Source organism: Calidris pugnax, unplaced genomic scaffold (genome assembly GCF_001431845.1).
Source record: "Calidris pugnax isolate Ruff unplaced genomic scaffold, ASM143184v1 scaffold17, whole genome shotgun sequence".
Classification (NCBI taxonomy): Eukaryota; Metazoa; Chordata; class Aves; order Charadriiformes; family Scolopacidae; genus Calidris; species Calidris pugnax.
In genome coordinates this window covers 6,747,881-6,765,656 of record NW_015090794.1, presented here as the reverse complement: position 1 = coordinate 6,765,656, position 17,776 = coordinate 6,747,881, and the positions used below count along the sequence as shown (strand labels likewise).

The 17,776-nt window shown below is 42.3% G+C and overlaps 1 protein-coding gene across 3 annotated transcripts; it reads left to right on the top strand.

Moving 5' to 3' along the window:
* The first annotated feature begins 292 nt into the window (after window positions 1-292).
* NDE1 (nudE neurodevelopment protein 1) lies at window positions 293-17,144 on the top strand. Of its 3 annotated transcripts, none has more exons than XM_014936670.1 (9): window positions 293-394; window positions 5,913-6,041; window positions 7,065-7,218; window positions 10,341-10,489; window positions 10,832-10,968; window positions 12,026-12,205; window positions 13,310-13,401; window positions 14,467-14,603; window positions 15,738-17,144. In XM_014936670.1, the coding sequence occupies exons 2-9, from the start codon at window positions 5,956-5,958 to the stop codon at window positions 15,829-15,831; spliced, it is 1,029 nt and encodes a 342-aa protein (XP_014792156.1). In that variant the 5' UTR covers window positions 293-394; window positions 5,913-5,955; the 3' UTR covers window positions 15,832-17,144. The 3 variants fall into 3 exon arrangements, with proteins under 3 accessions (XP_014792156.1, XP_014792155.1, XP_014792157.1); XM_014936669.1 differs by lacking the exon at window positions 293-394 and adding an exon at window positions 1,090-1,189; XM_014936671.1 differs by lacking the exon at window positions 293-394 and adding an exon at window positions 1,218-1,301.
* Window positions 17,145-17,776: the final 632 nt, after the last annotated feature.

Below are 17,776 nucleotides of genomic sequence, written 5' to 3'. Positions count from 1 at the left end.
GTTCCACAAAGTCTCTAGGAGAGGCACGTTCCCAGTTTAGACAGTTAAGTCTTTTCAGGATCATGCTGTGCTCCAGGCCTGGTATTGCACCACAGGAGTGGCTGAAACCGGGATCAGGGCCCCTGCGTGTGGGTGCCTGCCTGTCATCCAGCCGATTGTACAACGTGCCGCAGGGGTGTGAAGTGATACTGGGTGACGTATGGCCCTATGTATGTCAGCTGGAGCGTATCTACACCTAGGTGATAATTGGTGTTTTTGCTTTGACTCAGGAAACAAATGCCAGACACGCCTCATGACCAGGTGTTTGCGCACACGGCGGGGAAGGAGCACGCTGGGGAAAGGCTCCGCACACCTGGGTCCCCTTCGCACCCACCCTGCGTGAGGAGAGGGCACGGTGAGTGATTCGTGGGCTGTGTGGAGCTGCAGCCCCGGCCCTTTGTCTGTGGGGAGCTCCTATCCCCTGCGGGGGCTTGCAGCTTGTTTTCTGGAATGGTGACATCACGCTTAGAGGAGGGCAAGCGTCTAATATTTCATAGGCTGCTTTGTCCTTGCGACCCGGGATTCGGTGACACAGGCGCCTGTTCTTTGGTTGTGAAAAGGGGACTTTAGTGTAAAAACCTTGCACGGATATTTAGGAGTCACAATCTCACTGCTTGCTCTTTCAGCAGAGGCTTTTGGAATAACACTAATAAAAATAATGATATTTGATGTAAAGCTTTTCCTGTTTTGGAACATTTCAAGGGGAAACGTGCATTTAAAACTGCAGCAGGGTGGCAAATTTATACCGTTAACGTCCGAGGGGATGTAGTCCGACGGAAGGTGGCTGGCGTGTGCCAGGGCTGGGCGTGAGCGAGCACAGAGCACGCAGCCGGGCATGGGCCGTCCTTCCCGGCTCCGGAGGAGCACGGCTGCGCCCGGTGGCGAAACGGCAGCGGCGGGGGGTCGGGCAGGGCGGGCCAGTGCCGCAGCGGGCGATGCCGGTGCCGCAGCGGGCGATGCCGGGCCCGGCCGCCGCCCCCCAGCGCCTTTTGAAAGTAGCCAAAGTTTCCAAACCTTCCAGCAGGCGCCTTCTGGCGGCGCTGATTGGCTGAGCTCCCTGCGGCACGTGATCGGCGGCCAATGGGGTGGCCGTGTCGGGCCGGGGCGAGCGGCGGCTGCCGGCGCGGAGCTCCGCGGTCCTGCGGCGGCGGTGAGAGCACGGGGCTGCCCCGCGTCCCCCGGCGGGCTGCAGGGAGGGTGGGCAGCGCCCCGGGGCTTCCCCCTCTGGCGGAGCCACCTTGCCGCCTGCAGGGAAGGGCAGGGTGGGTTTCGGTGCGGCGCAGCCCCTCTGGGTGTCCCGAGTCCTGCGGTGGTAATCGGGGCAGGTCAGGGAGGCGAGGGGGAGATGGGGCTGCGACTCTCCCGTTCGTTCCCGCATCCTTCCTGGCGGACGGGAAGCGCCTTCTGCTTGTGGGGTTGTTCTCGTGGTTGGGAGGGGAGCGTGGGAAACGTGCCCGCCGGGTTCGCTCCCTCCCGCCCGCCCGGCTGCGTGTGCTCCCAACGGGAACGGGCACCGCCGGGCTCCCGCTGGAGCGCCAAGGTCAGGCATCGCGGGAGAGAAAACTTAGGAATCGTTGGAAACTCGGAAGTATTGGAGCTGGACCCGTGTCTGAAAAGAGGAGGGCTTTGCTGTGTTAAGCTTTTTTGGTAGAGAAGACCCTGAGAAGATGGTAACTCTATTCAGTGCTGGCGGTGGGATTCTGTGGTAATCCTGGCACTCCGGTGACCTCTTCCTTTTCTTCCCCTGTTGTGGTGATTTTCTTTTGTGTTGCTTAAACAAAAGAAAATAGGGCCTTGCAAGGGGACTATTTTAAGTAAATGCAATTTTTATAGGGTGGGAAAGCTACTTTTCAGGAGTGAAGAGCAGTTTTGTTTTGGTTTATAGTTAGGAAAAAATGTCTTATAGGAGCTTCATCATCTCTGCCGTGGATTATTTAGTAGTATTTATGGTACTGCTTTACATTTTTATTGCAATATGAATTGCTTTGACTTAGACCATCAGGCATTGTTACAAAGGTAGGCCAACATGGTTCACCAAGCTAAAATGTTCTTTTGTTAAAAGAAAAAGTATTCAGTATGCAGGGTTGTTTTGAGCCCTTTCTTCTAGGACTGAAACAGAGTCTAAGTTGAGGTCCTCATGATTTTGGTATACTCAGACTCTGATTCCCAAATTGAAGTGACTTAAGTAATTTAACGTGTAGCTTTTCTTAATGTTTTTTTTCCTTAAGAATTTTGCAATTCTGCTCTCAGCTGTATGAAATTGTTTCCTGCAGCGTTTATGCTGAGGTATTTTTCTCATTGCAGAAGTCCGTTCCCCACCCATGAACACTTCCCCTTCCTGTATGATGTAGAGGTTTTGTAATGTTTGTGACCAGCACTGATGCTGCTTGCATGCAGCAAGTCTGGCCAGATGTTTCTTCTGGCTTCGTGTGTGTGAAATCAAGGAAGATGCAGCCAGTATGTGCCTGCTATAGACTGTGACTTTCTCTTCTTACTTTTTCTACATTAGCCAATGTTTAACAAAGCATTGCTACGGCCTCCTTCACCCCTCTTGCTCTTGCCCCTTTTGTAGTGAGCCTAGACAACGAGAAGTTTGTAATTGGATTAATTAATTACTTTCAAGGCATTTCGCATACCGTCTCCAAGCTGTTAAAAATCAAGGGGAGAAGACAGCAAGAGGAAAAAACAAAAAGTCAAAGTCCTACCCTTTCTACAGGCAGTTTAGAAAGATCTATGTGGTTTTTTTATTTTTTTAAAAGTAAATTTCAGAAAATCAAAAAAAGCTTTATTGCTTTGTCTAAAACTTGGAATGTTTCTTTTTAGTTTAAGTTTGCATCTTGCATCTCTGGTTAGTTTGAATATCCCTGTGAGCTAGTGCATTGCAGATTAAAGGCATGTGCCTGTGGCATGGGACAGTAGTGAAACAATCTCTGCCATGTTGTGTCATTTCTGTGGAATAAGTATAGGTCCATGATGCTTCCACATATTTGCAGTTTAACAATTAATTTTAAATTATAAGTGCTATTTAGTAATGGTAACCATGAAACAGTGTACTCTTAAAGGATAATATCTTCAGATGGTCTGTAATCTCATGTTTACAAGGACATACTTAGAAGCTAAAGGGGACAGCATCTTTATGCTTCTGTGGAACGGAGTCTTATGGCTCAGGGAAAATTCTTTTGTGTGTGACTGTAGAATTTAAAAAAATGCAAATTAGTACATTCTTTTAGTCCTTCCAAAGTGCTGTGTAAAAACAGAAGTGGGAGCCAGATGGGAGCACATTCAAGCTTTTGAGGCCAATGGGAACTCTGTCCTTTGGTTCTAAAAGGTTGTTTGAAAGCTTTTAGGAGCAAGATGTCTTGTGCTTCATCTTTACCTTGTCTGACTTTTTTTTTAATTTTTTTATTGACTGTCTGAACACAGATGTGGAATTTATTATAACGCTTGTGTCAGAAGAATTTCTCTTTGGAGGCTTCTGAAATATATTTTAATTTGTGTAGGAAAGCCAGGCGTACCCTGGGTGGAATCTCTGTTCTTGAAGAAATACAGAAAATTCCTGTTTGAGTGGTGAGAAATAACCATCTAAAGAAAACTCTGGCTTGCTGTTCTCTGAAGTGGTTTGACCACAGTAATGGATGCTGGTCCTTGGTTTCCCATTGCACCTGCATCATTTCTTCATGTCTGACCCTCCCTCCCTGTCCCTCATCTGTAAAAGAGAAAAAGTCTTCTTTTTTCCTCACCGGTGTGGATTGGTGTGTGTATGTACACAGTGCCTTGAGCATAAGGACATGCTCATTAACATCAAAGGCACTTTCAGTTCACTTAAAAATAATAGAGTAGATGTGTTGTAAACTATCCTAAGTCAAGAATGTTAATTATGCTTGGTATGATTTTCTTTTTAATGGTCAAAGGTACTATTTGGAAAATCACTCTTCCTTACTCACGCTCTTTTTCCTCTTCTTTTTCCCCTGTGTATACTTCTGTAAATACATACAAATAACAGCAGCCTTGAGACTTGCTGCTGAAAGTGTGACAATACATCACACAGTGGTTTTATTTGTTAGAAAGAAGACATGTAGCTTTGTCTAATTAACATTTTGTGTCAAGAAACTGGATTATGAAAGCTAAAGCTTACTAACTTTCCCCTCACCTACCAGCTCCCCTTCTAAATAATAGTGTAATTTGGGTGAGTGTGTAGCTGATACTGTGCATTGAGGTGTGTGGGCCCAGCCCACAGAGCTGTGACAGCTGCTTACTCTTTGTTCAATAGTCTCCTGAAAGTCACCTAGGCTGTGAAAAGGACTTGGGCTTTGCAGCATCGCTCGAGTATGTACGAATTGGGTTTTAGATCTCCAGACTATTTTGAATACTTGATGCTTTTGCCTGTAGTAGAGGTAAGAACTACTTGTGTTTGTCTCAGAGTTACTAGATAAATGGCTGTTAATCCTGTTTAAGCCAGATGATTTTCTGGAGAGGAAAATCTCAACACAGTCTATGAATAATTTTTTCTGTTGAGTTCAATCGATGTGCAGTGAATGCACATTTTCTTTAGCTATGACATGCTGCTCAGAAGGTCTACTGAGTGCCATAAATAAGAAGAGTAGAAGGCAGGACTGATATCTAAATGATCTTTGAAGGCTTTGGGTGTTGTTTTTTTTTCCTCTTTATTCCATCAAGATTATCTCTAGAAAATGTTTTGCTCAGTAGTTCTGGTGCTGAAGCTTGGTAGAACCATGTTTCCTCAGACAATAGATTTCAGCAATACACTTCTCTGACAACTTCCAATTGTAATGAATTGTTCAACTCCGTCTTTATTTACTGTCCTTGATCTATTTGGGTTTCCATTAAATGGATAATGTCTATGTGGAATTTTTGACTTAACCAGAGTTGGACATGGGCAGGTTTGATGTTTCTCCATTGTCAAGGCTAACTCATATAAAATGATATTTGCCAGTGACCTGTTTATTAGAGCATAACATGCACTTAAGTCTTCAAGTGGGAGTGACCAACTTAAGGTTCTTGATTCCCCAGTGGCTCTTTCATGTGTCCTTCCCATTTGGGACTATGTCCTGTGCCTGGGTTTATGCTGGCACAGGGACAGCTGGGTGGCCTGGATTGCTCACTGGGTTGCTGCAATCTGTGTGCATACCTTAGTCCAGTCAGGTGGTATCCCATTAAAATCTCTAAAATCCTCACTTCCCTGAGAATTTTTGGAGTTCCCTTCTCCCATGGTTCTCTGAAGTACCCCGATATATTGTGGCTCTCAGACTTATATGGATTGTGATATTTCAGGTTTAAAGTTGGATAGCTTTGTCTGTATTAACCTAGGGAGAAATTTTTCACGTGTCCAGTGGTTATGTCCATAAAAAGCTTAGGTGTTTCTGGAAATGTTAACTCAGGAGATCAGTATCTTGAGTACCTTATCTATGTCTCTTTGAAGTTTCTCTTTAATTTCATGGTAAGTGTCTTTAGGGTTGTTGAAATCGACCTTAATTGTACTGTCTTTGGAGTGGAAGTTGTGCCTGGGATGTCTTCTCTTTCACTTGTGTTCCATGTGTGTCGGCACAGCTGCAGCTGAAGGTTGAGGTTTGGTGCTCTGTGCTGTGTAGTTGGAGGGTGGGGAAGGTGCTCACCCCTGGGGATGTGGCAAAAGCAGGCAGCAGCCTCAGGAGAACTGGGGAAAGGGACCTGATTACTTAGGAGTGACTCTTTCACATCTATGATATATCCGGCAGAGCCCTGTCAAGGCTGGACTTCAGCTTGGTCTCCGGGAGTGCAGTGACTTCCTAGGAAGAAGGGTACAGTGGTCTGCTGCAAAAACCACTGAAATAGCTCATTGCATTAATTCTTATGCTTGATCCTTAATTTTCCAGGGGGAAAAGGTTGAACAGGAGTTTTAAACTTTGAGGACCAGTCATGGAAGACTCAGAAGGACATCACTTCAGCTCAGTGGAAGAAGAAACAAGATACTGGAAAGAGCTGGCTATGAAATACAAGCAGTGGTAAGGCAGTGACTTCATCCCTCTAATTTGTTCGATGGGGTGCATAACAGTCTGTGTAAAGACATAGGTAGCACCATTTAGGGGAGTAAATTCAAGGTGGCTCAGCTATCTTGAGTGGCAGCAGTAGCAGTGCTTCTGCATAAACTACAGCAGCCCAGAGTCCTTGATGCTTATTTGAACAGTGAGTCTGTGCTGTTGTGGCACTGCTGGTTTTTGTTCCTGCTCTGGTCTGAGTAGGACTCTCTGTGCTGAAATTGTGCCTCTAACTGCAGCCCAGATTAACATAACTCACTGCAGAACCTTGTTGGGGGTGAATGATCCAGGCCATGGCAGAGAAAGGGATGCTGGGGTTCACTCTTGATATCTCTGTGTGGATCAAGAATGGTTTGACAGATGGAGGAGGATCCCTGGCTAAGATTTGAATATACTTTGCTCTTCCCTTTAGCTCAATAGATTGCTCTAAATGCAGTAAAGGGTGCAAAAAAAAATAATCCAGACTTTTCAGATGCTGATATCGGTGAGTCCTTTCATAGACTAGGTGTTCAGAGCTTCCAGTGCACTGGAGGATCATTTCGATAGAATTGTTTAAGAATATAAGAACATCTGTGCTTCCATCTTTCTTTTTTTCTCACTTTTTATTGCTAATCAAAAATGGCTTTGTATTTCAAAACAAATAATTGAATTACATAACAGATTAAATATGCAGATAGCAGTGGACAATGTATAAGCTAGAGACTCCATGTGTTCTCAGACACCTATAGTGTGAAGACAGAGTTTGGGCTTTACCTGTTTATTTGGGCTTTTTTTTTGTTTATTAATTTGCTATGGGGTGGCTTTTCATGCTTGACAGGGAAACATTTGCATGTGGTCCTCTTTTCCTGTTGAATATGTATGTTGGAGAAGGACATAGAACCTTCTATGTTAAAGGGCAGTATTTTTTTTTTTGCCTTAAGTGTATCAGGAGAGGATTTTTTTTTCCTTTTGTTCATTATGATGAGTTCTGTTGCTGGGATTTTTCTCTAGTGCTGAGAATACACAGGAGGAATTGCGTGAATTCCAAGAAGGGAGTCGGGAGTATGAAGCTGAACTGGAGACTCAGCTGCAGCAAACAGAGTCCAGAAACAGAGACCTTCTGTCAGAAAACAATCGTCTGCGAATGGAACTGGAGTCAGTTAAGGTAAGAGTGGATGATGCACACAGTATCTGTACATCCCAAATGCAAAGGTGAATGAGACAGGTACATGCAGATTCAGCTTGCCTTGCAGACAGGGACTTTCTGCATTATAAAGAAATTCAACAGAAAACTGCAAAAAAAGGAAGTCTTGAAAAATTAAGAAATGCCAGGGTGCTGGATACCTTGGTAATGTTCCTGAACCCCTGTTTGCAGGTTGTGACTATGTGTCAGGATAGATTTGAGACTGGAGAAAATTGTTTACAGTAGAGTGTAGAGTAAACATGAACATAACAAAGCTGTTGTTTCATTCCTTCTTCCATCTACTTAGTGCTTTTCTTCACAGCTTTCTTGCTGTCTGTGTTGTGCAGACACAGATAATATTGCAGAACAATCAAAATAGAAACATTCCAGCTGTGTTCTTGCACTACATAAGAAAACTCAGTAGTTTTAAGCCCTTTTTTACATAGTTGTGTGTTTATTGTCTGGCACTCCAGATAAGCTGGGAAGCAGTGGCTGGTGGGTAACACATAGAACTGAGAGGCATAAAACATTTTCAGTCCTGGTTTCGTTACTGAATCTATCTGTGCTTGAGGGAAAAATAATTTGTCCTCTTTACACTTGGTTAACCTTCTGTGAAACTAAGAACTAGCTGAAAAGCATTAACTTCCATAATTATAAAACGTAAAGGATATGAACTTACTGAGGTGGAACTTCTTACCAGAGTGACTTAAGAAATAACAAAGCTATCTATGCCTCATTTCAGTCTCACTAAAGATGCTGCTAGTACCCTGTGCTGGTTGACAGGTTTATGAAAGACTAGTAAGTTTTCTTAGACTTGAAAAAAAATTGTTACTGAAATTGGTGTGCCTTTTTCAAGTTTGATCATGTTGGCCTTTTAATGAAAAGTGAGGTATAGTCCCCCAAGAAACACTACACTGTATTTTGTAGGGCTAGGTCAATATCTGTGGAAGCAGAGATTAATTTAATTGCACTTCTTCTACTTGATTGGATGCAATAATGAGTTAATGGGAGTGAAGTTATTGGTATACCAATTAATCCAGGTTTGCAATGCCTTTTGTATAAACTGTTGTCCAATTTACTGTCTGAAGGAAATACTCTTCCATTCCGGGCAGATGTCCTATTCCTCTAGCACCAACTTAGTGATTCTGCCTCCCTCCTGCTTTTTGATAGCTTGTTTCTTTGTATTTGTGATGTTGCACTGGTCTTTGTTCTTGTATTAGTGCCTTAGAGATGTTAAATGCTCTGCATGTTGTATGTAGTGCTGGTCTACTGTTCCATGTAGTCACATAAACCCACAGAAGCTGATGGGTTTGGGGAGAAGGCGTAAGTTTGACAAAAATAAAACCTGCAGTTCATTTAATTAAGGAGGGTGTGGACTATTTTCCTTCTTTAGAAAATCCTCGGGATGAGAGGATGGCACAATGAACCAGCCAAAGCAGCTGAGAATGAAAATAATAAGAAACAACACAGAACCTCATAAAGAGGAGTGTAAACATAATTTAGAAAATCTTAAATTATTCTTCACAGTAGATAACTTTATTAAACCATATTCTGCTTGAAACAAACGTTTTAACAATTGGCTATTCATGCAGTCTGAAAACTGCAGTAACAGCCTGCAGTGAAGGAACAGAGACTCCATTGATGGCCAGATCAGCTGATAGTTTATTACAATTGGCTGAAAACAAAGACTCGAACCTTGCAGTTCTGGTCTTTTATCTGAATCAATTCAAGAGCAAAGCATTAAACTCATGAAGCTATTGAGCAGCAGTGTTAACTGAGCACATCAAGGGTCGGTGTCTGCATCTGGGTCAATGCTAGTGAACTTGACAGGCCCACACAGCTTGTGGCTTTGACCTTAGCCAGGCTAGTGTGCGTGCTTGCTGTCACCTCAGAAATCAGAGTTCACGCTACCTAAAAATAATGGAAATAACACTTTGGAGGGTTTGTTTAGAGAGTCTCGAAAAGCTAGCTGAAAGTAATCTGCCTCTTAGAGCCTGGGGCGCTCTTAAATTCAGTGTGTAACTATGCTTCAGAGATCTGGAATTACAGCAATGTCACCACACTAATCAAATAAAAACTTCTTAATTCAGAATGGGTATCTCTTTTCATTCTCCTTGTCTAAGCATTTCATGTGCTAAAATAGCTATCTTCAAATTATCAAATTATGCTAGACTACATGCCATGACTTTTAAATTCCAGTGCATGGATTTGTTTTCAGTGACTTCAAGTGTGTTGTACTTAAATTCTGGATGGAGAAAGCACTTCAGGAATGCTACTTATACAGCAACCTTGGAGTTTCAAGAAAATCTGTGGCATGTTGAAGTGATCTAATAGCAAGGTGGTGGAATATAAAGCATTGCAGTAGACGGTGCTGTGAAGCTTTCCCTGTCACATGATGTGGAGCTAACCCTGCATGTAGCGCAATAGAAGGAGAGAAGAATTTAATGGAGAAGTTAAACCTTCCTCCCCTCCTGTGCCTCTCTTAAATGTACCCTCATGTACATGCTGTAAAGGGAGACAGATGGGGTTTTTTAGGTTCACATCTGAAGTATGTTGCAAAAGTGCACCTGAAACGTTTTGCGATCTCTGAACCTGCTTTGGGCTAATAAAACCCCAGGAGCAGTGGAGAATCCTGCTGGTTCCACAGCAGTATGTAAGTGTTGCACTTGGATTTTTTTTTTGTTTGTTTGTGTTATTTAGGCACTGAAGTACTGCTTGACTTTTTACTGGAGTTGAAAATAAGTGGCTTCTCTTGCATCCTGTTTTGTGTGTTGCTAAAGCTCTTGGGGTTCAGAGATTATGTTGAGTCTTGATGTCTGGGAGAGCAAGGAGTGGCCTTGTGCTGTGGAGGCTGGGAACTGCTCCCAGCACCATTGTTTGATAAGGAGTGACAAGAAGAGCTCTTGTCTGCCAGCAGCCCAAAAGTATGTGAGCAATTGGCTGTGTTGGCATTTTATCATATGTAAGGTGATGTTTCTCAAAAAAAAAAAAAAGCATAACTTCACAGCATCTGCCTCTACCTTTAAAGGTGCTCAGACAATGCCACAAAAAGAGAATGTGCTTAGCTAAGTCCCTGATATGCTGTTTGATTTGCCTTTGATTAGGAAAAGATTGAAATGCAGCATTCAGAAGGATACAGGCAAATATCTGCTCTGGAAGATGACTTGGCACAGACGAAAGCAATTAAAGATCAGCTTCAGAAATACATTCGAGAACTTGAGCAAGCAAATGATGACTTGGAAAGAGCAAAAAGGTGACCCACATCCTATATTTTTTTTCTTTTTCCACCTCTGATCTGTCCTCTGGACACAGTGTCACTGAGCCATTTGTGATGCTGTGCTTATTAGCACTGCCCTTCTGAACTAGTCACTTAGGTGATGATTGTGGTGAGGTGGTTTGTGGCAGATAGGAAATGCAATAATTTTTTTTTCCATCCCGCTTCTCCCAATGCACGTTTTTGTGCCTTATAAGCTAAAATAAAAAATAATAAAGCAAGCCAAACAAAAATGCCACATTATCCCATTTCTTGTGAGAGGGGGAGTTCCTCTGTGTACTTGAATGTTCTGGTAGTGACATCTTGTGCACTCTTTTTCAGAGCTACTATAATGTCTCTGGAGGATTTTGAACAGCGTTTAAACCAGGCTATTGAAAGAAATGCTTTTCTGGAGAGTGAGCTGGATGAGAAGGAAAACCTTCTGGAATCCGTACAGCGCCTGAAAGATGAAGCTAGAGGTTAGACAGAAATTATTTTTCTTTCCCTTTCTCCCTTCCTGGTATGAAGCTGTTCAGTCCTCTCCATACATCATAGAGCTTGGCTTCTAAGTTTGCATCTTTTAAATCTGCTATCTGAAATGCAGAAGCAAATGAGGAAGCTTCAGGACTGTTCCCCCAGTCCTGGAACTCCTCAGCTTGTTCTAGAGGAGCTCACAGAAGGAAAAATCTGTTCCAGTCTTCTCCTAATCTGTGGTGCTGCTTCAGTGCCTTAAAGGGTTAAGAGGAGTCAGTCCATTTGGGCATGTGCTGGTTTGGCTTCCTGTTAGCATGAAGGTCAGCTTTAATAACCATCAACCTTATTGTTTCCTCCCCTGTGAAAAGTGGAGTCAATGAAGCACTAATGGGGCAGTAAAACAGGAGGGCTGTGACTGACTTCTAATTACCTTTGAATAACCTGGTGTGTTAGCTTCTTGATACCTGTCAATAACTCTGGGTGGAGAAGAGAGAGATGATGGATGCCTTCTGTTTTCAGACTCTGTGCCCTTGAGTGGCTTCTGTAAGCTACAGCCAAGCTGTGGGACAGAAGTGCTCTATCCCTTGGCTGGATAATGGTGTGGCTTTCACCACATGATTTCCTTCATATGGAAACCAGGGTAGAAGAGAAAAGGTACAATAGGTAGGATGTCAACCTGGCAGAGAGCTGGAGCGTAGCCAAGGTGTGCCAAGTTGCCTTAGTCTTGATGTGCCTCTGTTTGCCCGCCTGTAACATTTGGAAAGGAGTCAATTCCCTGATTCAAAAGGAGCCTGTGTGAAAAGGGTATGAAAGGGTGTTAAAGCCAGATAATTGCAACTGAACTAACAGTAGGAAAACACCTTGAGCCTCAATATTAGAAAAGTGTTTAGTGATCTTCCAGATCCTGACTATGTGCCTGGAGTAAGTAGTCTTTACAAGGATAAGTGACTTGACTTCACTTTTACAAGGGGAACTATCTTTGAGCAAAACAAACTTTTTCACCTGTTTTTATCTTGGTGGATACATACTCCAAAGGTTCTCTTTGTGTTGCTTCCTTCATAGATCTACGGCAAGAGCTTGCAGTGCAGCAGAAGCAGGAGAAACCCAAAACACCAATGCAAACTACCATGGAAACAGAAAGAACAGACACTGCAGTTCAAGCATCCTTATCTGTGCCTTCAACTCCCTCGGTGCACCGGGCACCCAACATCAACTTACACACTCCTGCAACGTTTAGGAGAGGTGACTGACAGGGAAACAACATAGAAATACTATTTGATGCTCTTGTTTTCACTATAGTTTCTGGCTAAAGAAGGAACAAGAAGAGGAGGACCAGAGTTGAGGTTTTCAGCTGAATGCACCCAAATCCAGCCACCATGATCTCAGTATTCATAGACTGTGATTTTGGGGATTTACTCATAGGCTGTTTGTTTCGATTTCATTTGAACTGTCCAGTAATAATAATTGTGAGGGACAAGAAGAGCTTTTGGGAATATAGTATTAGTTTGCAATTGTCCCAGAGATGTTGGGCTAAATTAGGGGAAGGATTTTAAAAACGTCAGTGTGGACTTCATTGTCACACTTATGTTGTTTGAGTTGGCTTCTCTGTGAGAGTGGGTGCTCTTTGAGAGGGACTTTTTTTTTTACTCTGGAACAGGACCCTGACAAGTCATCCTAGTTGTCTGTACTAAATGACTAGATCTCTGTTTTCATGTCAATGTATCAGTTACTTGGTTTTTGTGAGCACTGATTATTTCAGTATTTCAAACCTCTAACACTAACTCTCCCATCCTCTTTGTTCTTAAAGCCAGAAATTTCTGTAGCTATGTTCATGTGTATGCATAAATGCAGGGAATTTTACTGTCACATTCTAATGATTTGAAATTGTATCTTTGAGCACTAATAACAAAGTCTGATTGTGGGCTTCAGTGTGCTTAATCTAAATGATGTGTTTTACGTGGAGGAATTAATGCTTCTGTAAAAGTGAGAGGATTTGGAGATTTGTAGTAAAAGGAGACATGATAATGCTCTCCGAGGACACATCCCTCTGGTCCCACTGCAGCAATAGAGATGCAGAGTAGGCTGGTAGAACAAATCTCTAGAAACCTAGGCTATAGCACATCTGGAGACTTGAGCTTAGGACAGTGTAACTCGAGCTGTCTCAGAGACAGTGCTTCATATTCCTAATGGATATGGGAGATCTGGAGGTGAGATACAGAGCAGAGGAAACATCAATATCTTTACCTTTTTGTATGTCAGGCTGTTTTCTGACTTCTGCTTTCAATGTGCTTTATGTTTTTGTTTTGTTTCTATGAGTGATGTATCCTCCTTCAATCTGCCCTGTAGGTCTTGAGGACAGTTATGGTACAACCCCTCTCACACCTGCTGCAAGAATATCTGCACTTAACATCGTGGGAGACTTGCTGCGAAAAGTGGGGGTGAGTCATTACCAGTTGGCCAATGCTCTTGGAAAGGTAGAGCTATCTGTAACTGCAGCCAGCACTATTTGTGCTGCTGCTCAGGGGAGGCTGGAAGGAGTATCTTGCCCCCAGGTCAACTAACTGCGGCCTTGAAATTTGGTCTAGACTTTGTGTGTTTCAAACCAACCCCTAAATCAAGATGGGCTGTCTCTGCTTTTCTAACATCTTATCCATGTGGGGAGAAGAACTCCCTCTACAGATTTCTGGAAGTGCATGTGCAGAAAGAATAAATTGACATCAGTAAATTTAGGAGAAATCTGCTCCCATGAATGGTGGAGAAGAAAGCAGGCTGGTGCCTGCTCTCCAGAGGGTTTTTGGTGAAGTTTGCCTTAAGAATCTAGTGGTATTTTGAGCAAGGCCTAATGTCATGTTAAGCTTTAGCTTGACATTTAAGGTAGTGCTGATGCTGGAAAAGTTATCCCATGACTTCCTTCTGTTTTCTGCCTTATACCCTAGTCCTGTGTTGGCATGAGCATTTGTGTGACTTGTTGATGGGCTATGCTGCAGAACTGATACAGCTGAAGAGTAACCCAGGAAGAAAGGTGGCATGATCTAGGATGGGAGCATGTGGGTAGAGAATAGGGTATCTGTAGCTCAGGTCCCTTAGGTGAACTACCTAGTGCATATAACCTAATATGTGTCTAGGGAAGCAGACAACTCAAATGAACATTTAGTAATCTGAAAAGTGGTGCCTGTAAGAAAGACTTCAAAATCTCCCTGAAGAAGGTGAAGATTTTGTGTTCCTGCTGGTGAACACCATCAACTCCTTAACCTCCCCTACAAACCAGAGATTCAGCTTTAAAGAGATGACTGGCTTTATGTCTTCAAAAATTCAGAACTCATGTGGCACTGGGATCTAACCGGTTCCTCTACTAGACAACTCATTCTAAAAGGAATAAAAAAAAAAAAAACAAAAACAAAAAACAAAAAAACCCCACTCAATGCCATTTTGGTTGGCCATGATGCCATCTTGTGAAAGAGAAGGGTGATATCTGACGCTTGCCTTATACATGTTTGCATTAGGCTTTGGAGTCCAAACTTGCATCTTGCCGAAACTTTGTGTATGACCAGTCCCCAAACAGAACGACGGTGTCCATGTACATGAACAGAGATGTCCTTGAAACACGTCTCAGTCCTCATCAGCCTCTGTGTGATACAGGGTGAGTGCCATTCTCTGCTGTTGTGTCTTAGTGAGAACTGTTGGTGTTAGAACTTAGTGACTGATACCGTTCTCTTTAGTATTAAATTTGTTTTGGTAGAGACAGATTTGGTTTTGAAAGATATGAAACTTAGTTTTTTCAGGATTGTGATTTGAATGTTTCAGCTCAGTTTAAAATTTGAAATCACAAGTTGCTGAATTTCAAAGACTAGCTGGAATTAAGTTTTAAAAACCACAAATTCAAAGAAAATGTGATATATGTATTTTATTATAAACCTGGTGTTTATACGGGACAAAGTACAATAGAGGAGCTCTTGCTTATTGGCTCAATTTGTTTCATGCTTTACGTTCTTGTACAAGAAGTGATGTCTCAGGAACATTATGGCATCTTATCACAGTTAAGATTCCCATTTATGGGGAGAACTGGAAAAAAGGCAAATAATGGGTTCACTCAATCAGAATGCTTTATGGTTGTGAAGATGTGTTTCCAGGGAGCAGCTGACAAGAAGTTACTTGATTCAACCTATACATGTGCCTTGAATTAGTTGTCTTTTTTAAAACAAATTAAGAAAAATCAGCAATATTATAGTAACTTGCAGTTTTAAGCAAATTACTTAAACCCTGCAGATCCTGTATTGCACATTGTTTAGATTCTCTGCAAATTAAGTGCCTATAGTTAAGTTTGTTCCAGATTTAATTATTCAGCCAGACCTTTATTCTGGGAATACTTGTTTGTCCTGTTACCCAGTGACTAGAGTTGTTGTGTGGAAGGAGTGCTCCACGTTGTACTTGCTATCCCAGCCTGGGGAGAAACCTCATGAAAGCTCCTACAAGAAAGCCTCAAGTGTCATACATTTATGTATTCGCACAGCTGATTATACATCTACTGCTGTAATGCTAGAACTGAAATTCCAACACCTGTAAAAGATAGCTTCTCACTACTTGGAGGGAAATGGAGCCCTGTGTTACAGTGGAAACTCAGCCGAGTTAAGTAATGGATTCACTTAGGGCTCAGAGTGATATTCTTTTATCTGTTGATTTTCCAAGCTGAGTGGTGTACTCTGGAAGTGACCAGTTTCTCTGAAGATGGTAGAACTGAGCAAGAAATGCACTAACTTCTATTTTGTGTTTGCAGGTTAGTGAAACGCCTGGAGTTTGGAACACGGCCTTCAAATATTCCGGGACCAGTGAACCATCCCTCGCAAAGTGTTGTCAAGATGCTGCTATGAAAAGCATGGCTGGCTTTGGAAAAAGAAAAAAAATAATTTTAAACTTTAGTTTTAAAGAGGCTATCAATGAGTAATCAGACAGGAGGCTCAATGTAGGTGGGAACTGAACAAGAAGCTGCAATTGGCAATGGCCTCCTGTGGCCTTGCGTGGACTGGCCTCTGGCCTGACTTCTGTGGCTATTATGATAAAGCAATGCTGCCGAGCAGTGCAGGACTTAGAATTGCTTCCTACAGCAGTTGCTGTAAATAGCTCCTTGAAAGTTGTTTCTTTTGACACTGCCAGTCACAGCCATTGTCCCTCTACGTTCAACAGAGCCAATATTCCATATGCAGCTCCTCAGGCCTTGGGTTTTGGTGTTAATACAGCACCATGGTGTTCTGGCTTAAATTCTGATTGTGCTGGTGTTGTCATGGGTGTTGTGTGCTGCAGCACACAGAATTAGAGGAGTGTTTTTATGTGGAGAAAGGTGTATTTCTGCAAGGAAGCTGCTCAGCTCTTTGTGGCATCTTTGCTGATCGGATTCTTGCTACACCTAAATTTGCCTTTACAGCGGTAAGGTGTTTTTGTAAGCAATGATTTGCCATTAAAAACAGGTCAAGGTTAAAGGTGAGAAATGCCTAGTGCTTAGAGATCCCAGAGCTGACAACAAGGTAGGACACTTTGGACTGGCTTAGCATATAGACATCTTTTTGTGCCATGGGTGACCCATAAAACCTGGCTGTTATAGGAAGCAAGAGACCTGATTAAGTTCCCAGTTCTAACCAAAATAGGTGGGTTTTACTGCTTTCCAAACCTCCCTTTATTAATGTGCCTTGGTTATTAGCAGTATTTTCTTACTTTATTTTTAGTATGAGAATGTATGCTTTCAGCTGTTGCTAATGTAGAAGTGGGTTTTTAACCTGAAAAGTCCTTTATGCTAAACAACTCTATATGAGTAGAGAATTATTTTTAAATCTGTTTTTTCCCCTGTAGAATATTAATGCATTTTGGTTTGTTTTTTAAATGGAGTAGGTTCACTCACAATAGTAATGTACCTTATGGAAGCCTGTACTTACAAAAATAATAATGACTAAAGAATTTTTATGGGTTTTAGTGGGGGGGTGGGGTAGGGAGAGCTTACTTGACAAAAGAATGCATAAATGGGTTTGGTTTGGGGTGTTTTGTGGATGGTTTTGTTGAAAAGGCTGTGAAAACAGCCACTAATGTATCTATTTCTCTGGAATAGGAAATAACCACAGATCATTCCCATTATTTAGGCCATCTATAAAGTTGGCTTAACTGGGGAGCAGAATAAAGCTTATTTTGAATACTAGTTTTTGATTCATTTTGAGTTTTATTCAGAGTTGTCACTGTGGTTTATGTGCAGATGTTTGCTACCAGTTTCTCATCTGTTTCTGATCAATGAAGCTGAAAGAGACATTGTGTTGCTGAACGATGTGCAAAGATTTTCCTACATCTTTCTTCTCATGGTTTCCTACTCTAAGGAATGTAAATACCGCCATAGCTAAAAATGCCTCTGGGATTTACAGTGCTTAGTATTGACATTGTTCTCTCTTGAAATCTTGAATTCTGGCAGTTTCAACATGATTTTTGTCCTCTCCTCTCACACAGGGAGTGACACTCTTTCTTACCCATTGAGGAGCAGAAGTGTGCAGGATGCTTTGTGCTGACACATGCACTGAGGTTCAGTGGGCTGTGTAGCCTGGAGGGATCAGTCAAGACAAGTTCCATTTTCCTTATCTTGTCAGAATTTGCCTGCTTGGTGAGCAAGTTGGCTTGCAGTCAGATTGAGACATAGCTGAGATAAGGTAAAATGCTGGAAAATCATGGCCATGCTGGTATTATATTATATATATAAAATTATATATAATTTTTTAGATATTATTGTGACTACAGATATAATCAGACAAACTAAGGATGCTATTGAAAATTATCAAATTAATT